A 27,796-nucleotide genomic window follows, 5' to 3' on the forward strand; every position below is an offset into this window, starting at 1 on the left:
ATGTTTACTTTGCAAAGCAGAGACCTGATCATGATGTGTGGAACTATAAATCCTAAGGTATATGAAAGGATTCATGACCTTGGAGGTTTCTTTTGCATTTTGGTCATATCTCTTGGTTGAAAGTATCTTGAAATCATTATTTCCTAATCCTGGAAGAATCTGTAGACTATAACTCAATCTTAGTGCTTTAGAGAACAATTTTCATTTTTCCAAATGACTAAGAATTTGAGGATGGTTTTAGATTCCATTGTCATTAACAAAATAGTTGTTCTCTGCAAAGCAAGTATTCTTCACACTAATAAAAAAACTTAAAGGAACCTGCATACGTTTATTTCATCTGGAGATACAGAAATCTTTCATACAGGCTTTTCATGTACCAACTAATACATAAATGTAAATACATTATTTTTATATTATACTATAAATTTGACTTGTGAGATTTGCATACAATTTTATTGTTTATTAATGTTATATATTCTAATATTTTATTAATATTTATAACGTTATAAATATGTTTCTACATTTTTAAAAATTATGCTTTTAAGAAGCTGAGTTTAGCATCATGGTCTGAGTTATTCTAACTTTCCAAAGGAGCTTTATTGGTTTTGTTTTTATGATAGTAATACATTAAAAAATTTTATGAAATGAAAGAAAAGGGAAAAAGAGTAATCATAACATGTAAGCCCACCAGTGAGAGACAAGCCAAATGAACAGCCTTCCAGATTTTTTATGCATATGTACATATTTTTAACAAAAATGTAATATTTTACATATTATTTTTAGGCTACCTTTTAAATTCTAATATCTATTGAGCATTTCCTATGTCAACAAATATGGGAATAAGTATTTTTTTAATGACTGCATAATTGTATGGAATTTATTTCACTAGCCCTGTATTTTGGACACATAGTTTCTAATTTTTCCTTATTATAAACAATGCTGTGCTGAACATCCATGTGTAACTCTTTGTATTTACCTAATTAATTTCTTAGGATAATTTCCTAGAATTGGAAATCCGGAGTCAAGTGTTTGCTCATTTATTAATCATTTTTGATACATATTGTGAAACTGTCTGCTAGAAGAGTTATACCAATTTACACAACTGCTAATACTCAATGATTGTTTCCCTGCCACAAACAAATCATTAGCAATCTTTCATCGATCTTAGGTTGAAATCTCATTGTTTTAAATTCAATTGATTACAAATAAAGTTGAAATCTTTTCATAGTTTTCTTTGACCGTTTGTATTTATTCCCTTTCCAAATTGCCTTTTCGTAGATATTGCCATGTTATTATTGGGATACGTATTTTTTCTTCTTGTTAGTTTTAAAAGCCCTTAGTAAAGTAGGGCTTCTAATCTTTCTCCATCATAAATGTTCAAAATTTCCTCCATTTATTAGCCTTTAATTTTGACATGCAGAAGTCTACATTTTTATATAGTCATGTCTATCAGTATTTTTTTTTTTTTTTTTTTTTTTTTTTTGGGCCATTGTATGGATACACTACATTTTATTTATTCGTTCATCAGTCAGTGGACAATTAGGTTGTTTCTATGTTTGGGTTATTATTAGTAATGCTGCTATGAACATTCAGGTACAGATTTATGTGTGGACATATGTTTTCATTTATCTTGGGTATATACCTAGGAGTGCTGGGTCATCAGATAACTCTCTGTTTAACTTTTTGAGGTCCTGCAAAATTGTCTCCCAATGTGGCTGCACCATGTTACATTCCCACCAGCAATTTATGAGGATTCTAACTTCCCCTTATCCTCTCAACATTTGTTATTGTCTGTCTTTTGAGTATAGCCATCCTACTGGATGTGAAGTCACATCTCATTGTGGTTGGGCCTCTCACTGTTGTGGCCTCTCCCGTTGCGGAGCACAGGCTCCGGACGCGCAGGCCCAGCGGCCATGGCTCACGGGCCCAGCCACTCCGCGGCATGTGGGATCTTCCCGGACCGGGGCACGAACCCGTGTTCCCTGCATCGGCAGGCGGACTCCCAACCACTGTGCCACCAGGGAAGCCCCCAACTCCAAATTTTGAGAGCAAAGAAACAAATATGCCAAGAATCTTTTATGACAGCAGCAGATAGGGCAGTACTAGCAGCAATGCCAATGATAATATCTGGTGATGGGTCAGGCAGTGTAAGCTGGGCTCAGGGGCAGAGAGGTCTTCACCACAGGTGTCTGGTGTCATTTTCACTGAGGTGCTTGAGGCAGAGTTTGAAGCCTGGTTCTTGAAACCTGGCAAGTCTGTGATTTCCCAATATCCTTTTAATGGTTTTTGCTTTTACTTAGAGTCCTTTTTCTTCCGTGCACTTAAGAACCCTAACTGACACAGGATCTGAGTGAAATAATTGTTCCTTACCAGTTTGGAATTATACATACATTTCCGCCTTCCCCAAACACACACTTGACCTGTCTCAGACTTTGCATTTACCTTTCAGTATTCATATTACTCTGCTTTTGCAAGTTTATTGGCATTTACTCTGTCGAATGCCAATCTGAAAATGTTTTGTGAAGTTGCTAAAAGAAAATCCCCTTTATGATTTTGATGAGTTACATTAAATTTATAGATTAATCTGAGGAGGATAATACCATCCATGTTGTCTTATTCCTTAGTAAAATGGTCTGGCTCTTGTATCAGTAAAGTTCCATCAAAGGAACAGAACTACTCTGCGTGCTAAGGGATAAGACGTTTAGACCTGCGTAATCGTGGGGCTCGGAGGGCAGGCGCTGCAGGCCGTTGCCTCTGAGTCTGTTTTTGAACCTGAAGCTGCAGCAAGTCGGGAGGGGAAGGTAGATGTGGATGAGAACAAGGACAGAATGGAACCTGCACTGGCCTCTCACCAAATCCAGTTTTGATGCTGGGGGTGACCTGCAGGAGAGGCTGGCACTCTTGACCTTGGGGCTGCACATGCAGGCCCAGGATTTGGAGAAGCTGAAGGAAGATATGGTGAAGGCTGAAGGAGCTGCAGGCCTAGCTGCTTGCTCATGCCAGCAAAGTGAGCTGACAGATCAGCAGCAAGACGTGCGAGCTCTGTGGTGCGTCCAGCACCAACCTTTAGAGTTAAAAAGTGTGGCTGTTGCTTCACTTCTGCCTTCCAAGTCCCATGTACAGTGTCTCATGTAGCCAGCACTACAAAGAACTATAAAAGGAAGGGGATTCTCGAAATGTCCTTCCAACTTAGATGCGTTAACATAGCACAAGCTCTAAATGGCACAGAGCTCTACATAGCTGATTGATAAAGTACAGTTTTGACATTTTCTTCACATGCATTACCTGTTTAGTTTATTCCTTGATATTTGAATTTTTATTGCTGTTGTGAACGTTCATTTTCCTGTATTTTCCCCTTACAATTATTGCTGGTATATTAATAATTTATCTTGAATTAGCTGCCTTTTGCAACTTAAATTCTAACAATTTTCAATTTATTCTCTTGGATAGGCAGTCATTTCACTTACAAACTAATGTAATTGTTTTCTTCCTGATAAGGTAATGATACATTTTCTCTCTCCCTCCCTCTATCCCTTCCTTGCCTCATTACATTGATTAAAACTGCCAGAACAATATTATAATAGCTGTACTGTTTTTTACTTTAAAGGTAATGTTTCTTGGTTTTCATTCATTCTGGTTTCTTATAACCTAGCAGTTCTTAATGTTTAGTGAACATAAGAATTACCTGGTATTCGCACTTGCTAAAAATGGAGATTTCCAGGAACACATGCTACATTTTACTAAATGCCATTTAATCATTTAATAGGCAATACCTGGTGGATAACAGATACAGTGTATGATGATTTTTATTTAATTCATTCAATAAATACTTGTTGAGCATCCACTGTGTGCTAAAAGATAGTGGTGAACAGATAGACAAAGTCTGCTCTCTGAGCTTTTGTTTTCTTTCCTGAAATGTTTACAGAGCATAAACACTTGAAAAGTAAGCAAGTCTTTTGGCTCTAACAGAATTATTTGCACCACCATTTAAGCTTAGTTTCTTCGAGCTAATTAGGTCACTGTTTTTCTTTTAAGCAGTTTAAAAGTGATGAATTATATATTGCATTGTGGTCAGAGAATTTGGCCTGAACATTTCCACTTTTTAGACTTTGTTGAAGTTTTTCTTGTGGATGAGTAAATGTGTAATTAAATTTTATAAATGAGCCAGAGACATTTGGAAATAATGTATATTCTATGTAATATACACAGTTTTAGACCTGTATATGAAATAAAATTTGTAATTAAATTATTCAGACTATCTATATCTTGTTTTTTGCTACTTGACCTAATTCATGTAAGCACGATTTGACATGTAAGCATCTTCTTATATAACTTTACTATGACTTGAATATTTTATCCCTTTTAGTCCCACTAAGTCTTTTGCCATAAATTGTGTTTGATGGTAGTATTACCACAGCTGCTTAATTTTGTTTGTGTTTTCTAGGTATGTATTTTCTCATCTCTTTATTTTCTATATTGCTAAGACTTTTTGTTTGAGATGTTTTCTTATGAACAGTAACTTGGGAGATGTTTACTTCTGTTCCAATCTGTCTCTTTATAGAGAAATGTAATACATTCACATATATTATAGTATTTGTGTTTGATGTGTTTGTTTCCTTTTTTGGTGGGTGGGGGTGGGAGTAAAATTTTCTTCATTTTTTTTCCATTTCTGTTTTGCTATATTGAGCAAGCTTTCTGTATTCCTCTCTTCTTCTCCTAGAAATTTAGAAGTGCTGCTCCTTATTTTTTTCCCCAGAAATCATATATAAAAGTGTTATAATTTCTAAGGCAAAAATCTTAAAATTTGCACTTGTCACATAGGGGCCATAATTTAGTTGTTTAGAACCCTATTGTCATAGTCCTGTTCTCCCAGAGCTCTGTAATTGTTGTCCCACAGTATTTGGTGTTGGTGTTAATCACATTCTCTTTCTTTTGCAGATCACCATTGTTGTTGATGATGATGTTTTTTTTGGACATGGAAACTCTTAAGGATTTTCTCTTTATTTTTATTTTTTTAACGGTTTTTATATACTATTTTTACATTAATTATAAAGAATAGCAGTAAAAGCTTTCCGAACATGGCAAGAAAAGCCAAAAAATTGTTGGTCTTCCTTACATTTTCTTGAAATTCTGCTAGGCACTCAAAATGAGGAGCGCTATCTAACACCTCATAGTCCCTTGCTTCATTTAGGCTCAGGGAAAACATAAATGGGCTCTCAGGATGCTTAGGGTCGATATTAGTGAATATAAACAGCAACTTATCACCATAAATTTTTCTAATTTCTAGTCCAAGTCGACCTGTATACAGGTCTGCAGATTTCTGTAGCCTTTTCAACCTCTCTTCATTAGATTTGTTAGCAGTGGAAATAGTTTCCCTCTTCCTAGCATATTCTTCCTTAAGATCCTGGATATTTGCAGTCAGTGCATCCAATTCCTGCTTTTTGTCTTTTACTTCAGCAAAATCAACTTCAACAAATTCTCTTTCTTTTCTTTAGTGAGCTTATTCTGCCTGCAGATCTGATTTTGATACTCCAGAAACATCTCAGCCATTCGCCCGTCTTCCTTTAATTTCACAGCCAGCTTTTCTGCAGATGCTTTAATGGAATCCTTGTAGGTATCTCTTAGGCCCACCATCTGACAGGAGGTGTCACTGACAGTGCTTCTGAATTTATTCCAAAATTCATTTATGCTTTTATCGAATAGTGCCAGTTCGTCCTCTACCATTTTGTAAGACAAGGCGATACCAGCCAACAGCGGGTCTCCAGAATCGGATCCCGCAGCCGCACCAACTTTCCTATTTCAAAACTCTCTTTATTTTTTGAATTTGTTTTTTCTTTCAATGCCCAACTCTTTGTCCTTTTTTTCTCCCTAAAGCTTTGGGGAAATTCTTTGAAAGTATTTTTACTCACTAATTGTGTTTTTTGAAGCATTCATTTTACTATGCATCGCTTCTATTGACTTTTATTTGGGCCATCAGGTTTTTTATCCCCATAATCTCTTTCTTGTTATCAGATGCTCCTTTTACATGAAAGGCTGCTACTGTTACTGACAATAAAATGTTTTCCCTAACTTTTTAACATCTTTATTGGAGTATAATTGACATGTAATAAACTGTACATATTTAAAATGTGCGATTTGATATGTCTTGATGTGGGTATGAGACTATGAACCGTGAAACTGTTAACCACAATCAAGATAATGAACGTATCTGTCCCTCCAGTTTCCTTATGCTCCTTTTTTTTTTTTTTTTTTTTTTTTTGCGATATGTGGGCCTCTCACTGTCGTGGCCTTTCCCGTTGCCGGATGCGCAAGCTCAGCGCCCGTGGCTCACGGGCCCAGCCGCTCCGCGGCATGTGGGATCCTCCCGGACCGGGGCACGAACCCGTATCCCCTGCATCGGCAGGCGGACTCTCAACCACTGCGCCACCAGGGAGGCCCTCCTTATGCTCCTTTTTAATCCTTCCTGCCCCTCCGGTCTCCATTGCAACCACTGATCTGCTTTCTGTCACTTAGATTAGTTTGTATTTTCTAGAATTGTATATAAATGGAATCATACTATGTACTCTTTTAAAACAATATTTCTAAATGAAAATTTCAAACATAAAAGGAGTATAATGAACAAAAGTATATCCATTACCTAAATTTAACAATTATAACATTTTCACATACTTGCTTCAATTATTTACTTTTTAAAAATAGACTTTTTTAAATATATATATTAGTTTTAGATTTACGGAAAAATGGAGCAGAGTAGAGAGTGTTCCCATATATTCCTTCTACCTCTGCACACATTTCTCCCTATTAACTTTTTGCATGAGTGTGGCACATTTGTTACAATTAATGAACCAATATTGATACATTATTATTGACTAAAGTCTGTAGTTTACATTAGGGTTCATTCTTTGTGTTATACAGTTCTATGGGTTTTGACTATGTAATCTTTTTTTTTTTTGGTCTGGTTTAGTGTTATTTTAAGGTTCATTTATGTTTTTGTATGATTCACATTTTGGTTTCATTTTATTTCATTTTTTCCACATTTTGTTTATCCAGTTGGGTTGTTTCCAGCTTGGAGCTAATGTAAAGAAAGCTGCTATGAGCATTGATGTTCACGTCTTTGATGTGCAAGTCTTTGTGCAGATGTTTGCTCTCATTTCTCATAGGTAAATACCTAGGAATGGAATGACTGAGTCATATGGTAGGAGTATGTTCAACTTTTTCAGAAACTGGAAAGTTGTATCATTTTACATTTCCACCAGCAGTGTATGAGAGTTCTGGTTGCTCCACATCTTGTCAACATTTGGAATGGTCAGTCTTAAATTTTAGCAGTTCTAATAGTTATGTTTGGAATCTCATTGTGGTTTTAGTTTCCATTTCCCTAATCATGAATGATGTTGAACATATTTCATGTGCTTCTTGACCACCTGTATATCATCGTTGTAAAGTACCTTTTCAGATCTTTCACCCAACTTTGTATCAGTCTGTTTTTCTGTTATAATGTTTTGAGAATTCTTTGCTCTGTGTACAAATCCTTTATCAAATATGAGATATGCAAATATTTTCTCCCAGTCTGTGTCTTGTCTTTTCATTCTCTTAACATTGTCTTTCAAAGAGCAGAAGTTCTTAACTTTGATGAAGTTCAGTGTATCAACTTTTTAAAACAGATGGAGCTTTTGATACTGACACTAAGAACTCTTTGTATAACCCAAGGACAAAAATATTCTCCTGTGTTTTCTTCCAGAAGTTTTACAGTTTTGTTTTACTTTTAGGTCTGTGATCCATTTTGAGTTAATTTTTGTATAGGGAGGAAGGTATGGATTGAGGTTCATTATTTTTGCTTATGGCTATCCAATTGTTCCAGCACCATTTGTTGAAAGGAATATCTTTTCTCCATTGACTTTCCTTCGCATGTTTGTCAAATAATCAATTGACCATTATGTGTGGATCTATTTGTGATCCCACTCTCTATTCTGTTGCATTGATATATTTGTCCATCTTCATAACGATACCACATTCTTCATTACTGTAGCTTTATAATAAGACTTGAAATCAGATGGTGTAAGTCCTTCAACTTAGTTCTTTTTTAAAGGTGTTTTCCTATTGTAGGTCTTTTGCATTTCCCTATAAATTTTAGAATATATACAATGAGCTATGCATAGTTTTTATTACAGAATGGAGGTTGAATCATTCTCAATAAACCATTTAGTTATTTTTTAAGTCTCAGAACTAAAACAAAACAATACAAAAACTTCAGGTATCACACAATGTTGATAACTTTAACTAGATAAGTGATTTCAATATTCTATGCCAGGCAAGCACTCAGAATTATGATTGCCTTTTTATGTCAGTTAAGGTTCTTTGGTTAGAGGTAACAGAAAGGAAAAGGGGACTTATTGGGAAAATCCTGAGGTAGCTCATGGAAGGTGAAAGGTGAGCTGCAGGAACCAGGGCAGCTCTGAGAACCTTAGAGATTGGACCTGAGGACTTGATGTCCTTATGATTCTTTTTTCCTAGGCTGTTCCATGTAGTGGAGTCCATGGTCTGTAAGAAGAAAAAGAACTTTCCCCATCAGCTCCACTAGGAAAAATTCTGGAAAGGAGTCTGATTGGCCCAGCTGGGGTCACCTTCATAAACAGAGTAATCACTACTAATCACTACTATAAAATTATTACTAATTAGTAATTGCTTGTTAATCACTACTATTAATAAGGGATACAGGGAATTCTAATTGGTCAGCTCCAGAGTTTGGGTATTTTGATGAGCAGTTTTCCCAAAGGAAGTGGATGCTGTTATCAGAAAAAGTATGGAAAGCAGTTGCTGGGTACACAGACGCAATGGATCCCCACTCCTGTGTAGTACACATTGCTGAAAGAAAGAACTATTTGATGATCTCAAAGTAGTAGATTAGTCAGTGGAATTTCTTAAATTTCCCTTGATACATGCTACCATCTAAACTGTTGTTCCTACAAAGCTAATCTCTTCTCTTTGGGCCACATGGCATATTATATATAAATGCAAGAAATACCATTTCTTTTAATACGAAAGTTGCTAAGAGAGTATATCGTAAATGTTCTCATCACACTCACACAAAGGTAACCATGTAAAGTCATGAATGTGTTAACTAACCTTATTGTGGTAATCATTTCACAATACATATGTGTATCAAGTCATCGTGTTGTGTAAGATAAACTTACACAGTGCTATGTACCAGTTATATCTCAATAAAGCTGGAAAAAATAAAATGAAATTACTGATAACAGTTAAAGAAAAAAAGAAATACCAGTTTTTACAACTTGGTTTTATACTTGTAAAATTAGTCTCGATATTGTTTTGTTTATATATAATATGGCAGCCCATAATCTTCATTTTCTCTGCTTTCTATTTTAGGATGACTGGGAATGTAAACAAGAATAAGCTGTTTGTTTCCTGATGGCTTTTAGCATATACTGACATACCATTTGTGATGGCATCCGAGACTGAGAAGACCCATGCTTTACTCCAGTCTTGTAGCACTGAATCTCTTATTTCCAGCCTTGGTCTGGGCATATTCTGCCTAGTAGCTGACAGACTTCTTCAGTTTTCCATAATTCAACAAAATGACTGGCTTCGTGCACTCTCAGATAATTCAGTACATTGCATGATTGGCATGTGGTCATGGGCAATAGTCATTGGAATCAAGAAGAAGACTGACATTGGAGAAATCGTTTTAGCTGGATTTTTAGCCTCTGTTATTGATATAGACCACTTTTTTCTAGCTGGATCCCTATCTTTAAAGGTAAGAAACCTATATGTTTAATTTTTCTGGTCTTTCATTTTTTTTAACATCATTTTATTTATCTTCACAGCATCATTCTACTTAGAGCTAGAGAAGATTAGCCTTATTTTAAAACAGGAAAGCCCATTCTTCCAACTTTTTTGAGCACCGAGTACTTCCCTGAGGGCACAGACATGTTGCTGACCACATTATATGGCATCACAAAGTGCCATGGATGCACCCAGAGCAAGGGCTCACTAATTGTACCTAAGGAGTTCCATTCTGGCTTTACAGAGGATAATGTGTTTAGCCAAGTCTTTTTTTTTTTTTTTTTAATTGAAGTATAGTTAATTTACAATGTTGTGTTAATTTCTGCTGTACAGCAAAGTGGTTCAGTTACATGTATATATACATTCTTTTTTCTAATATTTTTTTCCATTATGGTTTATCATAGGATATTGCATAGAGTTCCTTGTGCTATATAGTAGGATATTGTTTATCCATTACCCAAGTCTTGAAGGAAAGATTAGCTAACTGCTTTAAAGTAATGGGGGTCATTCTCAAGGCCATCCTAGTCCTTTCTGTATCAAGGTTCTTTCTTTAGGACCACACTTAAAATTTTCCCCTATTCTTCATGTTTTACAGTTAATGTGAAGCACCTATGTGCTCCATAACAGCTGAATAGCTTTAAGATGATTCCTAGGCCTGGGGAATGACTGTAATGGGTTCATTCATTCCTCAAGTCCCTCTTGAGGCCAAGGTGTGCATTTCAGCAGGCTGATCAGGACACAGTCCCTGGTGGAGAAATTGAGGAATTTCATTGAGGCTTTAGGGGTATAGCTTATACAGTGACCTATTAGTATTGAACATGCACTAAGCCTAAAATGGCAGTTCAGATAATATTTTCTAAGTGTCAACAGATTTACCTACTGTTTGTGTAGTTATGATCTATAAACACTTCAGGAAAGAAATACAAACTTGTAGAGGAAGGACTTAGCTTTGTTCACCACTGGCTAGAACACTGTCTGGCTTACCTAGTAGGTGTTCAGTAAACATGTGTTGAATGAATAAGAAATAATCTTTTGTTCTTCCTAGTATGTGTCAAGTCCCGCACCAGGTACTTCTCAGAGATTGTCTCACTTATTTAGAAATTTAATCAGTAAGGAATCAGTAATTCCTGATTAAAGACAAATTTTAACTTTTTTTTTTTTTTTTTTTCTATAAGTGGAGGCAGCATAACATCTCAGAGATTGTCTCACTTATTTAGAAATTTAATCAGTAAGGAATCAGTAATTCCTGATTAAAGACAAATTTTAACTTTTTTTTTTTTTTTTTTGCTATAAGTGGAGGCAGCATAACATTGCTGTTTAAGATTGGAATCAGAAGACCAGAGTTTAAATCCTAGTATATGGTCTCATTTTCTTCCTTAAGTCTCAATTTTGTCATCTCTAAAATGTGGATTGTAATGTTACTTCCCTCATAGGGTTGTTGTGAGGATTAAATGAGTATGTTAAGTGACACACCCTGGCAGATAGTTGGTAAAAAGTGTGATTTAGGAGAGCTGCCAAGATGGTGGAATAGAAAGACCCTGAGCTCACCTCCTCTCATGAGCACACCAAAATCACAACTATCTGCAGAACAACCATCAATGAAAAAGACTGGAACTTACCAGAAAAGATCTTCTACAGCTAAAGACATGCAGAAGGAACCACAACAAGGTGGGCAGGAGGGGCAGACTCGTGATACAATCAAATCCCATACCCCCTGGGTGGGTGAACCACAAACTGGAGAATAGTTACACTGCAGAGGTTCTCCCACAGGACTAAGAGTTCTGAACCCCATGGCAGGCTTCCCAGCCTGGAGGTCTGGCACCAGGAAGACAAGCCCCCAGAGCATTTGGCTTTGACGCCAGCAGGGTTTAATTGCAGGAGCCTCACAAGACTGGGGGAAAGAGACTTCACGCTTAAAGGGTGCACACAAAATCTCATGTGCACTGGGACCCAGAGCAAAAACGTTAATTTGATAGGAGCCTGGACCAGACCTACTTGCTGGTCTTGGAGAATCTCCTGGAGAGATGGGGCAGCTATGGCTCAACCTGGAGACATAGACATTGGTGGCAGAGATATTGGGAAATATTCAAATGTGTAAATACTGCTGCTGGGGGCTGCCATCTTAGCTCATTAGTGCCAAAACCTGGCCCCACCCAACAGCCTGCAGGTGCCAATGATGCCTCAGGCTAAACAACTAACTGGGTGGGGAATAGCCCCACCCATCAACAGAAAGTCTGCCTAAAGATTTCTGACCCAGACACACCGCTAGACATGGCCCTTCCCACCAGAGCCAAGACCCACCTCTAGCCACCAGCCCTTCCCACCAGGAAGCCTATACTAGTCTCTAGACTAGCCTCACCCACCAGGGGGCAGACGCCAGTAGCAGAAAAATACAGTAATTCAGCCTGCAGACCAAGCCTGCCAACAGCAAGCCAGACCTGACCCTGAGACAAGCTGGGCACTGCCCCTGCCCACTAGCATGCCAACGCAATCTTTGGGACACTCCACACACTATACCCAACTGTGTCAGGAACTTCCTCCCCCCCCGCCCCACCAGCCAGTGATATGAAACGAGCTTTGGGATCCCTGGGCCCTGTAGTCAGACCAGAAATGAACTCTGCCTGCCAGTAGTCCAGCACTAACCCCAGGATCTAGCTTCACCTGCCAGTGGGTAGGCAATAGCCCCAGTGTCTTCGGGACCCTGACTCCACTCAGCAGTAAGCCAACACTAGCCATGGGGCCCCACTGAGTTCTGCAACCAGCTGCCTCATGACCAGGCCCCACTAAACAGCAGCCAGCAGCATCCACACAAGACAGGGCCTGGCAACCAACTGGACTAAGAACCAACCAAGCCTACCAGGCCACCCACATAGTCAGCCCAACACAAAAGAAGGACCCACACAGCCCTCTTAGGGGGACCCCTAGACCATATAGCTTGGGTGATGAGAGGGGAGTGCACTGCTGGCATGCATAGGACGTCTCCTACAAAAGGCTACTTCTCCAAAGTTGAGAAATGTAACTAACCTACCACATACACAAAAATACAAATAGCAACCTATGACAGAATGAAGCAGCAGAGGAATATGTTTCAGACGAAGGAACAAGATAAAAACCCAGAAGAACTAAGTGAAGTGGAGTAGGCTATCTACCTGAGAAAGTTCAGAGTAATGATTGTAAAGGTGATCAAAGAACTCAGGAGGAGAATGGATGCACAGAGTGAAAAGTTAGAAGCTTTTAACAAAGAGTTAGAAAATACAAAGAAAAACCAAACAGAAATGAAGAATACAATAACTGAAATGAAAAATGCACTAGAAGGGATCAATAGTAGACTAAATGATACAGAAGAATGGATCAATGAGCTGAAAGACAGAGTACTGGAAATCACTGCTGCTGAACAGAAAAAAACAAAAGAAATAAGGACAGTTTAAGAGACCTCTGGGACAACATCAAATGCACTAATATTCACATTGTAGTGGTCCCGGAAGGGGAAGAGAGAGACAAAGGGCCTGAGAAAATATTGAAGAGATAACAGCTGAAAACTTCCCTAACGTGGGAAAAAAAATAGTCACCCAAGTCCAGGAATTGCAGAGTCCCATGCAGGATTAACCCAAAGAGGAAGACACCAAGACACACTGTAATCAAAATGACAAAAATTAAAGATAAAGAGAGAATATTAAAAGTAGCAAGGGAGGGGCTTCCCTGGTGGCACAGTGGTTGAGAGTCTGCCTGCCGATGTAGGGTTCGTGCCCCAGTCCGGGGGGATCCCTCACTCCGCGGAGCAGCTGAGCCCGTGGGCCGTGGCCGCTGGGCCTGCATGTCTGGAGCCTGTGCTCCGCGGTGGGAGAGGCCGCAGCGGTGAGAGGCCCGCATGCCACAAAAAAAAAAAAAAAAAAAAAAAAAAAAACTTCAATGAGAATTCAATAGAAATTAAAAACAGAAACCAGAAACATTACGTGGTTTTCTTAAAGTAGCAAGGGAAAAGCAACAAATAACATACATGGGAACTCCCGTAAGGCTATCAGCTGATTTTTCAGCAGAAAACTCTGCAGGCCAGAAGGGAGTGGCAGGATATATTTAAAGTGATGAAAGGGGGAAACCTACAACCAAGAACACTCCACCCAGCAAGGCTCTTGTTCAGATTTCAGGGAGAAAGCAAAAGCTTTATAGACAAGCAAAAGCTAAAAGAATTCAGCACCACCAACCCAGCTTTACAGCAAATGTTAAAGGAAATTCTCTAGGCCAAAAAGAAAGTCTGCAACTAGCAACAAGAAAATTATGAAAGGAAAAACTCATGGTAAAGGCAAACCTACATTAAAGGTAGGAAATCATCCAAACACAAAGCTAGTAGGGAGGTTAAAAGACAAAAGTAGTAAAAATCATCTGTATCCACAATAAGCGGTTAAGAGATACACAGAACAATTAGATGTAAAATATGACATCAAAAGCAGTAATTGTGAGGGCAGGAGAGTACAAATGCAGGGTATCTAAAATACATTTGAAATTAAGAGATCAACAACTTAAAACAATCATATATATACATATATATATATATATAGATAGATAGATAGATAGATAGATATGGAGAGAGAGAGAGAGAGAGAGAGAGAGAGAGACTCTGTTACAAACCTCATGGTAATTGCAAACCAAAAATCTCTAATAGATATACACACAAAAAGAAAAAGGAATCCAAACATAACACCAAAGATAGTCATCAAATCACAAGAGAACAAAAGAAGAAAGGGGGGAAAACACATACAAAAACAAATCCAAAACAATTAACAAAATGAGAATAAGAACATACATATAGATGATTACCTTAAATGTAAATGGACTAAATGCTCCAAACAAAAGACATAGAGTGGCTGAATGGATAAGAAAATAAGACCCGTATATATTCTGCCTACAAGTGACTCACTTCAGATCCAGAGACACATACAGACTGAAAGCAAGAGTATAGAAAATGGTATTCCATGCAAATAGAAATCAAAAGAAAACCAGAATAGCAATACTTGTATCAAACAAAATAGACGTTAAAATAAAGACTGTTACCAGAGACGAAGAAGGACACTACACAATGATCAAGGGATGAATCCAAGAAGAAGATATAACAATTATAAATATATGCACCCAAATTAGAAGCACCTCAATATATAAGGCAAATAGTAACAGCTACAAAAGGAGAAATCAACAATAACACAATAATAGTAGGGGACTTTAACACCCCACTTACATCAATGGACAAATCATCCAGACAGAAATCAATAAGGAAACACAAGCCTTAAATAACACGTTAGAACAAATGAACTTAATATGTAGAGAGCATTCCATCTGAAAGCAGCAGAATACACATTCTTTTCAAGTTGGAACATTCTGTAGGACAGATCACATGCTAGGCCACAAAAGAAGCCTCGGTAAATTTAAGAAAACTGAAATCATATCAAGCATCTCTTCCAACCAAAACACTGTGAGACTAGAAATCAACTACAAGGAAAAAAACTGCAAGAAACACAAATATGTGGAGGCTAAACAGTATGCTACTAAACAACAAATGAATCACTGAAGAAATAGAGGAAATCAAACAATACCTAGAAACAAATTATAACAAAAACATGATGAGCCAAAACTTATAGGATGCAGTAAAAGCAGTTCTAAGAGGGATGTTTATAGCGATATAAGCTTACCTTCAGAAACAAGATAAATCTCAAATAAATAACCTAACTTTAAACCTAAAGGAACTAGAGAAAGAAGAAAAAACAAAACCCAAAGTTAGTAGAAGGAAAGAAATCAAAATGGTCAGAGTAGAAATCAATGAAATAGACATGAAGAAAACAATAGAAATGATCAATGAAACTAAAAGCTGGTTCTTTGAAAAGGTAAACAAAATTGATAAACCTTTAGCCAGACTCATCAAGAAAAAAAAGAGAGAGTGCCCAAATCAATAAAATTAGAAATGAAAAATGAGAAGTTACAACTGACACCACAGAAATACAAAGGATCATAAGAGACTACTATGAGGAACTATATGCAAATAAAATGGACAACCTCTAAGAGATGGATAAATTCTTGGATAGTACAGTCTCCCAAGACTGAACCAGGAAGAAATAGAAAATATGAAGAGACCAATTAGCAGTACTGAAATTTAATCAGTAATTTAAAAAATCCCAACAAGGGACTTCCCTGGTGGTCCATTGGGTAAGTCTCCACGCTCCCAATGCAGGGGGCCCAGGTTCGATCCCTAGTTGGGGAACTAGATCCCGCATGCATGCCACAACTAAAAGTTTGCATGCTGCAACTAAGTCTGCATGCCGCAACTAAGAGTCCGCATGCTGCAACTAAGAAGGCCACATGCCGCAACTAAGAAGGCAGCATGCCACAACTAAGAAGCCCGAGCCTGCATGCTGCAACTAAAAGATCCCACATGCTGCAGCAAAGATCCCGTGTGCCGCAACTATGACCCGGCGCAGCCTAAATAAATTAATTAATTAATTAAAAAAAAAAAACTCCCAACCAACAAAAGTCCAGGATTAGTTGGCTTCACAGGTTAATTCTACCAAACAAATAGAGAAAAATTAACACCTATCCTTTTGAAACTGTTCCAAAAAATTGCAGAGGAAAGAATACTTCCAAACTCATTCTATGAGGCCACCACCACCCTGATACCAAAACCAGACAAAGATACCACAAAAAAAGAAAATTACAGGCCAGTATCACTGATGAACATAGATGCAAAAATCCTCAACAAAATACTAGCAAACTGACTCCAACAATACATTAGAAGGACCATACATCATGATCAAGTAGATTTATCCTAGGGATGCAATGATTTTTCAGTATCCACAAATCAATCAGTGTGATACACCATGTTAACAAACTGAAAAATAAAAACCATATGATCATCTCAATAGATGCAGAATAAGCTTTTGATAAAATTCTATATATATTATAAAAATATTCTCCAGAAAGTGGGCATAGAGGGAACATACCTCAACATAATAAAGGCCATATATGACAAACGCACAGAAAACATCATTCTCAATGGTAAAAAACTGAAAGCATTTCCTCTAAGATCAGGAACAAGACAAGGATGTCCACTCTTGCTACTTTTATTCAACATAGTTTTGGAAATCCTAGCCACAGCAATCAGAGAAGGAAAGGAAATAAAATGAATCCAAATGGGAAAGAAGTAAAACTGTCAGTGTTTGCAGATGACATGATACTATACATAGAAATTCCTAAACATGCCACCAGAAAACTACTAAAGCTCGTCAATGAATTCAGTAAAGTTGCAGGATACAAAATTAATATACAGAAATATGTTGCATTTCTATACACTAACAATGAAATATAAAAAAGAGAAATAAAAGAAACAATTCCATTTACCATCACATCAAAAACAATAAAATACCTAGGAATAAACCTATCTAAAGAGGCAAAAGACCTGTACTCAGAAAATTATGAGACCCTGATGAAATAAATTGAAGACGACACAAACAGATGGAAAGATATGCCATGTTCTTGGATTACAAAGTCAATATTGTTAAAATGACCATACTATCCAAGGCAATCTACAGATTCAGTGCAATCCCTATAAAATACCAATGGCATTTTTCACATAACTAGAACAAATAATTTAAAATTTTGTCTGGAAACACAACACACCCCGATTAGCCAAGATAGTCTTGAGAAAGAAGAACAGAGCTGGAGGCATCAGGCTCCATGACTTTGGCCTATACTACAAACTACAGTAATCAAAACAGTATGGTACTGACACAAAAATAAACACATAGATCAATGGAACAGGATAGCAAGCCCAGAAATAAACCCATGCACTTATGCTCAATTAATCTACCACAAAGGAGGCAAGAATATACAATGGAGAAAAGGCAGTCTTTTCAGTAAGTGGTGCTGGGGAAAACTTGACAGCTACATGTGAAAGAATGAAATTAGAACATTTTCTAACACCATATACAAAAATAAACCCAAAATGGATTAAAAACCTAAATATAAGACCAAAGACTATAAAACTCCTAGAGGAAAACATAGGCAGAACACTCTTTGACATTAAATCACACCAGTATTTTTTTGGATCTGTCTCCTAGAGTAGTGGAAATAAAAGCAAAGATAAACAATTTGGACCTAATTAAAACTTTCATACAGAAAAGGAAATTGTAAACAAAATGAAAAAACAACCTATGGAATAAGAGAAAATATTTGCAAATGATGCAACTGACAAGGGATTAATTGCCAAAATTTACAAATAGCTCATATAGCTCAATATCAGAAAAACAAACAACCCAATCAAAAAATGAGCAGAAGAACTAAATAGACACTTTTCCAAAGAGGAAATGCAGATGGCCAAGAGGCACATGAAAAGATGCTCAACATTGCTAACCATCAGGGAAATGCAATTCAAAACCACAGTGAGATATCACCTCACACCTGTTAGAATGAATATCATGAAAAAGATTACGAATAATAAATGTTGCTGATGATGTGGAGAAAAGGGAACCCTCATATACTGTTGGTGAGAATGTAAACTGTGTAGCCACTATGGAGAACATTATGAAAGTTCCATTAAAAACTAAAAATAGAGCTACCAGATGATCCTGCAATCCCACTCCTGGGCATATATCCAGAAAAGATGGAAACTCTAATTTGAAAAGATATATGCACCTCAGTGTTCATAGTAGCAGTATTTACAATAGCCAAGACATGGAAGCAAACTAAATGTCCATTGACAGAAGAATGGGTAAAGAAGATGTGGTGTATGTATATGTGTGTGTGTATATATATATACATATATGTATACATATACACATATGTATACATATATGTATGTGTGTACATATATGTGTGTATGTATGTGTGTATATATACATATATGTATACATATACATATATGTGTATATATATACACACACACACACACACACACAATGGAATATGTCATTTGCAGCAGTATGGATGGACCTAGAGATTATCATAATAAGTGAAGTCAGACAGAGAAAGGCAAATGTATGACATCACTTATATGTGGAATCTTAAAAAAATGATATGATCTTATTTACAAAACAGAAATTGACTCACAGACATAGAAAACCAACTTATGGTTATCAAAGGGGAAAGGTGGGGGAGGAAGGAATAAATTAGGAGTTTGGGATTAACAGATACACACTACCATATAGAAAATATTGAATAGATAGACAACAAAGACCTACTGTAGAGCACAGGAAACTATGTTCAATATCTTGTAATAACCTATAATGGAAAATCATCTGAAAATGAATAAATATATGTGTATAACTGAATCACTTTCCTGTATATCTGAAGCTAACACAACATTGTAAATCAACTGTACTTCAATTAGAAACAAAAACAAAAAAGGAAAAGTGTAATTTATAAATGCACTCATCTAGAATTTAAGTATTTCTATTGTAATTCTTAAAAAACATTTAGGCTGTATACTGTATTTATTCCCTGATTCACTGATAAGCAGTAGTGTTAAGAATATGAGCCATAGAGTCAGGCAGATCCAGTATTAGATTCCAACTCTGCCACTTGATAACTGCACACTGTGGGGAAATTACTTAGTATCTCTAAGTCCCAGTTTCCTCCTCTATAAAATATTCCCTAACTCATAGGGCTATTTCTAGGATTAAATGGGATACTGTACATAAAGTATAGCATAGTGCATGTATTGATCCTTATATATTTTTTAACATCTTTATTGGAGTATAATTGCTTTACAATGTTGTGTTAGTTTCTGTTGTATTACAAAATGAATGAGCTATATGTATACACATATCCCCATATCCCCTCCTTCTTGCATCTCCCTCCCACCCTCCCTATCCCACCCCTCTAGGTGGTCACAAAGCACCGTGCTGATCTCCCTGTACTATGCAGCTGCTTCCCACTAGCTATCTATTTTACATTTCGTAGTGTATATATATCAATGCCACTCTCTCACTCCATCCCAGCTTACTATTCCCTGTCCCCGTATCCTCAAGTCCATTCTCTATGTGTGCATCTTTATTCCTGTCCTGCCCCAGGGTTCTTCAGAACTTTTTTTTTTTTTAGATTCAAAATATATGTGTTAGCATACGGTATTTGTTTTTCTCTTTCTGACTTACCTCACTCTGTATGACAAACTCTAGGTCCATCCACCCCACTACAAATAACTGAATTTCATTTCTTTTTATGGTTGAGTAATATTCCATTGTATATATATGCCACATCTTCTTTATCCATTCATCTGTTGATGGACACCTAGGTTGCTTCCATGTCCTGGCGATTGTAAATAGTGCTGCAATGAACATTGTGGTACATGACTCTTTTTGAATTATGGTTTTCTCAGGGTATATGCCCAGTAGTGGGATTGCTAGGTTGTATGGTAGTTCTATTTTTAGTTTTTAAAGGAACCTCCATGCTGTTCTCCATAGTGACTCTATCAATGTACATTCCCACCAGCGGTGCAAGAGGGTTCCCTTTTCTCCACACCCTCTCCAGCATTTATTTTTTGTAGATTTTCGGATGATGGCCATTCTGATTGGTGTGAAGTGATACCTCACTGTAGTTTTGATTTGCATTTCTCTAATAATTAGTGCTGTTGAGCAGCTTTTCATGTGCTTCTTGGCCATCTGTGTGTCTTCCTTGGAGAAATGTCTATTTAGGTCTTCTGCCCATTTTTTGATTGGTTTGGTTTTTTTTTTTAATATTGAGCTGCATTAGCTATTTATATATTTTGGAGATTAATCCTTTTTCCGTTGATTCGTTTGCAAATATTTTCTCCCATCTGAGGGTTGTCTTTTTCGCTTGTTTGTAGTTTCCTTTGCTTTGCAAAAGCTTTTAAGTTTCATTAGGTCCCATTTGTTTATTTTTTTTAATTTCCATTACTCTAGGAGGTGGATAAAAAAAGATCCTGCTGTGATTTATGTCAAAGAGTGTTCTCCCTATGTTTTCCTCTAAGAGTTTCATAGTGTCCAGTCTTACATTTAGGTCACTAATCCATTTTGAGTTTATTTTTGTGTGTGGTGTTAGGGAGTGTCCTAATTTCATTTTTTTACATGTAGCTGTCCAGTTTTCCCAGCACCACTTATTGAAGAGACTGTCTTTTCTCCATTGTATATCCTTGCCTCCTTTGTCATAGATTAGTTGACCATAGGTGTGTGGGTTTATCTCTGGGCTTTCTATCCTGTTCCATTGATCTATATTTCTGTTTTTGTGCCAATACCATACTGCCTTGATTACTGTAGCTCTGTAGTATAGTCTAAAGTCAGGGAGTCTGATTCCTCCAGCTCTGTTTTTTTTCCCTCAAGACTGCTTTGGCTATTCGGGGTCTTTTGTGTCTCCAAACAAATTTTAAGATTTTTTGTTCTAGATCTGTAAAATATGCCATTGGTAACTTGATAGGGATTGCATTGGATCTGTAGATTGCTTTGGGTAGTATAGTCATTTTCACAATATTGATTCTTCCAATCCAAGAACATGGTATATCTCTCCATCTGTTTGTTTCATCTTTGATTTCTTTCAGCAGTGTCTTATAGTTTTCTGAGTACAGGTCTTACCTCCTTAGGTAGGTTTATTCCTAGGTATTTTATTCTTTTTGTTGCAATGGTGAATGGGATTGTTTCCTTAATTTCTCTTTCTGATCCTTCATTATTAGTGTACAGGAATGCAAGAGATTTCTGTGCATTAATTTTGTATCCTGCAACTTTACCAGATTCATTGATTAGCTCTAGTAGTTTTCTGGTGACATGTTTAGGATTCTCTATGTATAGTATCATGTCATCTGCAAACAGTGACAGTTTTACTTCTTTTCCAATTTGTATTCCTTTTATTTCTTTCTCTTCGCTGACTGCCGTGGCTAGGACTTCCAAAACTATGTTGAATAATAGTGGCAAGAGTGGACATCCTTGTCTTGTTCCTGATCTTAGAGGAAATGCTTTCAGTTTTTTACCATTGAGAATGATGTTTTCTGTGCGTTTGTCATATATGGCCTTTATTATGTTGAGGTAGGTTCCCTCTATGCCCACTTTCTGGAGGGTTTTTATCATAAATCGGTGTTGAATTTTGTCAAAAGCTTATTCTGCATCTATTGAGATGATCATATGGTTTTTATCCTTCAGCTTGTTAATATGGTGTATCACATTGATTGATTTGCGTATATTGAAGAATGCTTGCATTCCTGGGATAAACCCTACTTGATCATGGTGTATGATCCTTTTAATGTGTTGTTGGATTCTGTTTGCTAGTATTCTGTTGAGGATTTTTGCATCTATATTCATCAGTGATATTGGTCTGTAATTTTTTTTTCTTTTTTCTTTTTTTTTTTTTTGCGGTACGCGGGCCTCTCACTGCTGTGTCCTCTCCCATTGTGGAGCACAGGTTCCGGACGCACAGGCTCAGCGGCCATGGCTCATGGGCCTAGCTGCTCCGCAGCATGTGGGATCTTCCTGTACCAGGGCATGAACCCGTGTCCCCTGCATCGGCAGGCGGACTCTCAACCACTGCACCACCAGGGAAGCCCTGTAATTTTCTTTTCTTGTAGTATCTTTTTCTGGTTTTGGTATCAGGGTGATGGTGGCCTCATAGAATGAGTTTGGGAGTGTTCCTTTCTCTGCAACTGTTTGGAAGGTTTGAGAAGGATGGGTGTTAGCTCTTCTCTAAATGTTTGATAGAATTCACCTGTGAAGCCATCTGGTCCTGGACTGTTGTTTGTTGGAAGATTTTTAATCATGGTTTCAATTTCATTACTTGTGATTGATCTGTTCATATTTTCTAGTTTTTCCTGGTTCAGTCTTAGAAGGTTTTACCTTTCTAAGGATTGTCCATTTCTTCCAGGTTGTCCATTTGATTGGCATAGAGCTGCTTGTAGTAGTCTCTTATGCTGCTTTGTATTTCTGCAGTGTCTGTTTTAAGTTCTCCTCTTTCCTTTCTAATTTTATTGATTTGAGTCCTCTCCCTCTTTTTCTTGATGAGTCTGGCTAAAGGTTTATCAATTTTGTTTATCTTCTCAAAGAACCAGCTTTTAGTTTTATTTATCTTTGGTATTGTTTTGTTTCTGTTTCACTTCTTTTATTTATTTATTTATTTATTTATTTATTTATTTATTTATGGCTGTGTTGTGTCTTCGTTGCTGTGCAGGCTTTCTCTAGTTGTGGTGAGCGGGGGCTACTCTTCGTTGTGGTCTGCAGGCTTCTCATTGTTGTGGCTTCTCTTGTTGCAGAGCACAGGCTCTAGGCACACAGGCTTCAGTAGTTCTGGCACATGGGCTCAGTACTTGTGGCTTGTGGGCTCTAGAGCTCAGGCTCTGTAGTTGTGGCGCCGGGGCTTAGTTGCTCCGTGGCATGTGGGATCTTCCCGGGCCAGGGCTTGAACCTGTGTACCCTGCCTTGGCAGGCAGATTCTTGACCACTGTGCCACCAGGTAATCCCTACTTCATTTATTTCTGCTCTGATCTTTATGATTTCTTTCCTTCTACTAACTTTGGGTTTTGTTTGTTCTTCTTTCTCTAGTTCCTTTAGGTGTAAGGTTAGATTGTTTAGCTGAGATTTTTCTTGTTTCTTGAGGTAGGCTTGTATTGCTATAAACTTACCTCTTAGAACTGCTTTTGCTGCACCCCCTAGGTTTTGGATCATCATGTTTTCATTGTCATTTGTCTCTAGGTATTTTTTGATTTCCTCTTTGATTTCTTCAGTGATCTCTTGGTTAGTTAGTAACGTATTGTTTAGCCTCCATATGTTTGTGTTTTTTACGTTTTTTCCCCTGTAATTGATTTCTAATCTCATAGCATTGTGGTCAGAAAGATGCTTGATATGATTTCAATTTTCTTAAATATACTGAGGCTTGATTTATGACCCTAGATGTGATCAATCCTGGAGAATGTTCCGTGTGCACTTGAGAAGAAAGTGTAATCTGCTGTTTTTGGATGGAATGTCCTGTAAATATCAATTAAATGTTTCTGGTCTATTGTGTCATTTAAAGCTTGTGTTTCCTTATTAATTTTCTGTCTGGATGATCAGTCCATTGATGTAAGTGAGATGTTGAAGTCCCCCACTATTATTGTGTTACTCTCGATTTCCTCTTTTATAGCTGTTAGTAGTTGCCTTATGTATTGAGGTGCTCCTATGTTGGGTGCATACATATTTATAATTGTTATATCTTCTTCTTGGATTGATTCCTTGATCATATGTAGTGTCCTTCCTTGTCTCTTGTAACATCCTTTATTTTAAAGTCTATTTTGTCTGATATGAGTATTGCTACTCCAGCTTTCTTTTGATTTCTGTTTGCATGGAATATCTTTTTCCATCCCCTCACTTTGTTTGTATGTGTCCCTAGGTCTGAAGTGGGCCTCTTTTAGACAGCATATATATGGGTCTTGTTTTTGTATCCATTCAGCGAGCCTGTGTCTTTTGGTTGGAGCATTTAATCCATTTACGTTTAAGGTAATGATCGATATGTATGTTCCTTTTACCATTTTCTTAATTGTCATGGGTTTGTTTTTGTAGGTCCTTTTCTTATCTTGTGTTCCCACTTAGAGAAGTTCGTTTAGCATTTGTTGTAGAGCTGGTTTGGTGGTGCTGAATTCTCTTAGCTCTTGCTTGTCTGTAAAGATTTTGATTTCTCTGTCAAATCTGAATGAGATCCTTGCCAGTTAGAGCAATCTTGGTTGTAGGTTCTTCCCTTTCATCACTTTAAATATATTGTGCCACTCCCTTCTGGCTTGTAGAGTTTCTGCTGAGAAATCAGCTGTTAACCTTATGGGAGTTCCCTTGTATGTTATTTGTCATTTTTCCCTTGTTGCTTTTAATAATTCTTCTTTAATTTTTGTCAGTTTGATTACTATGTGTCTTGGCATGTTTCTCCTTGGGTTTATATTGCCTGGGACTCTCTGTGCTTCCTGGACTTGGGTGGCTATTTCCTTTCCCATGTTAGGGAATTTTTCGACAATAATCTCTTCAAATATTTTCTTGGGTCCTTTCTCTCTCTCTTCTCCTTCTGGGACCCCTACAATGTGAATATTGTTGCATTTAATGTTGTCCCAGAGGCCTCTTAGGCTGTCTTCATTTCTTTTCATTCTTATTTTCTTTATTCTGTTCCATGGCAGTGAATTCTACCACTCTGTCTTCCAGGTCACTTATCCGTTCTTCTCCCTCAGTTATGCTGCTATTGATTCCTTCTAGTGTATCTTTCACTTCAGTTATTGTATTGTTCATCTCTGTTTGTTTTTAATTCTTCTAGGTGTTTATTCTTTAATTTTTCTAGGTCTTTGTTAAACATTTCTTGCGTCTTCTCAATCTTTGCTTCCATTCTTTTTCCAAGGTCCTGGATCATTTTCAGTGTCATTATTCTGAATTCTTTTTCTGGGAGGTTGCCTATCTCCACATCATTTAGTTGTTTTCCTGTGATTTCATCTTGTTCCTTCTTCTGGTACATAGTCCTCTCCCTTTTCATTTTGTCTATCTTTCTGTGAATGTGGCTTTCCTTCCACAGGCTGCAGAATTGTATTTCTCCTTGCTTCTGCTGTCTGCCCTCTGATGGATGACGCTATCTAAGAGGCTTGTGCAAGCTTCCTGTTGGGAGGGACTGGTGGTGGGTAGCTACTCTATTTTTAAGATATCTATTTTTAGTTGTATAATTTTATGATGTGTCTTTGTTTTATTATTTATCTATGAATGACAATTTTGCATGAATATTTTAGAAATTAGGCAAGCAACAGAAACTTCTTGTTTCTTCCTTAGCAACTATTAATATAAATAGACTTCACAAATGAAATTGTAAATAGTCAGTATCCCTCCACACATCCAGAGCACAACTGCTAATCATCTCAACATGAGGCTATTGCTCTCCTCCAAGTACTGATTACTGTAGCCCATCCCACCCCCCTATCCCATGCTGCTATTGAGGAGCATGATATATTATGGGTATATAACTTAAAAACAAAGGTGGAGGCTTAAGTGGCATAATACAGAAATGTTATGTGTTCTGACAAAGTAAAAATAAAACAACTAAAAGTGTGGAGGAGTAGGGAGAGGGAATTAGGAATGTAGAATAAATAAACTCTTTGATGTTCAGTGGGTAGGTGGGAATTAAAGAATACTGGTTTAAGGAGTGGCTTTACAAGATACCCAGTTTAAGGTTGGTCTGATTTGACAGTGTTGCAAGGTACAGTCTCTTTAATGGATGATTTTTTTTTTTAATGTGGTGGGAAGGTTGTGTCCTCTACTTTTTAAGAAATAGGAACCTGACTTTTGCCTTTACTTCTTCTTTTTTCCCTTTACCACCCCAGTCTCCAAAGGCTACCTCTCCCTTCCTTTGTACCATCTTCTCCTGGAAAACTAATGCTTTTCAGAGCCTTGAATCGTGCCCACCTTTAAGTCCTTTCTGTGTAGTTAGTGCTCTTATGTACCAGGACCCCACACTTGGGTTGAACTTTCTCTTTCTAGTGGTAACTTTAGATCAATCTTAGATTTCCCCTCATCTTTCTTCAATGCAGTTTTTTTTTTTGGCTTGAGAGGGGAGTGTGAGAGAGTGCTCACTGACTTGGTGTTTAATACTTTAGAGTAATTGAAGTTTGGGCATTCTCTGACTTCTGGCTATGCTAAGTGGGGATTGGTATAGTTTTATTTGTCGTTGTTCTGTAGTGTTTTTGAAGATGTGTGGGGAGATTCCAAATCAGGCAATCTTCTCTATCTTCAGCTTTATTTTTATTAGAAATTATCTAGTTGGAAATTAGCCTTTAGAATATGTGAGAATGAAACCTTACTCATGGATCATTCAGGTGTTAAGCCTGAAATTTTCATTTGTTTAGATATTGATTACATTTTTACAGTGGTTTAGAAATGTTATTGGTTTATTTAACTCAACTTTCAAATACTTGTTTAAAATAATATACTGCCTCTAAATGTTGTTATAAATAAATTCTGGAAGTATTCAAGGCTAATATAAATGGTTACAACAAAAATACTCACCTTTTATGCATTTATTAATTGAAGAATGGGGTGAGGGGAGGGACAAGATAGGGGAAGGAGATTAAGAGGTAGACTATTAGGTATAAAATAATTAAGATACAAGGGTGTAACGTACAGCACAGGGAATATAACCAGTATTTTATAGTAACGTTAAATGGAGTATAATCAATAAAAATATATGTTGTACACCTGAAACTAATATAACATTATATATCAACTATACTTCAATTTTAAAAAGTTTAATTGAAGAATATTTTATTCAGTTGTGAGACTTTTTCAATGCTCTTAGAGGTCCCAGACAATTCTTTAAAACTCCAAATTTACACTAACCATACATTTAGGATATAAATTGTTTGTATTGTGACTTTTCTAAGTAAATAATAGGAAGCTTTTAAAAATTAATCACATGTTCCTGAGATTGTGATTTCATTTTTAGTGCAAAGTGTTTTTGGAGGAGGTAGCGTAGAAAATGTTTCCTTTGCATTTCCAATAGCCTGCAGGAAAACAGATGGTTACAATATTAGGAAGCAGCTATAAAATTTTGTTTGCCAAGAAGGAAATGATACTAGCTACCGCTTTCCCTGTGCAGGCTGCTATTACTCTTCCACGAAGACCTTTCCTTCACTGTTCTACTGTGATACCCGCTGTGGTTCTGACCCTGAAGTTTACGATGCACCTTTTCAAGCTCAAAGATTCATGGTGCTTTCTTCCCTGGATGTTATTTATATCCTGGACCTCACACCATGTTCGAGATGGAATTCGCCATGGCTTGTGGATATGCCCATTTGGAGAAACTTCTCCTTTGCCATTTTGGCTTTATGTAATAATCACATCATCTTTACCTCACATCTGTTCATTCGTTATGTATTTCACAGGGACAAGCCAAGTGATGTCTTCAAAACATGGAAATTATATTCATGTCTGAGATAACCATATGGCAGTCTTAAAGAACCAATGGTTGAGATAATGACAGCCAACATTAAAGTGAATTTTTAAAACATGTTAGGTACTTATATTAATTATAA

General features: G+C 37.1%; 1 protein-coding gene and 1 pseudogene across 1 annotated transcript; one reads left to right on the forward strand and one right to left on the reverse strand.

The window, feature by feature from the left end:
• Positions 1-27,796, forward strand: TMEM267 (transmembrane protein 267). The gene is made up of 4 exons (XM_007461746.1): positions 1-85; positions 2,862-3,007; positions 9,385-9,772; positions 27,361-27,796. Exons 3-4 carry the CDS (start codon positions 9,461-9,463, stop codon positions 27,694-27,696), a joined length of 648 nt encoding a protein of 215 aa, XP_007461808.1. The 5' UTR covers positions 1-85; positions 2,862-3,007; positions 9,385-9,460; the 3' UTR covers positions 27,697-27,796.
• On the reverse strand, positions 5,043-5,724 carry LOC103085175 (kinetochore protein Spc25 pseudogene; annotated as a pseudogene).

This window comes from Lipotes vexillifer, unplaced genomic scaffold (genome assembly GCF_000442215.2).
Source record: "Lipotes vexillifer unplaced genomic scaffold, Lipotes_vexillifer_v1.1 scaffold1361, whole genome shotgun sequence".
Lineage (NCBI taxonomy): Eukaryota > Metazoa > Chordata > Mammalia > Artiodactyla > Lipotidae > Lipotes > Lipotes vexillifer.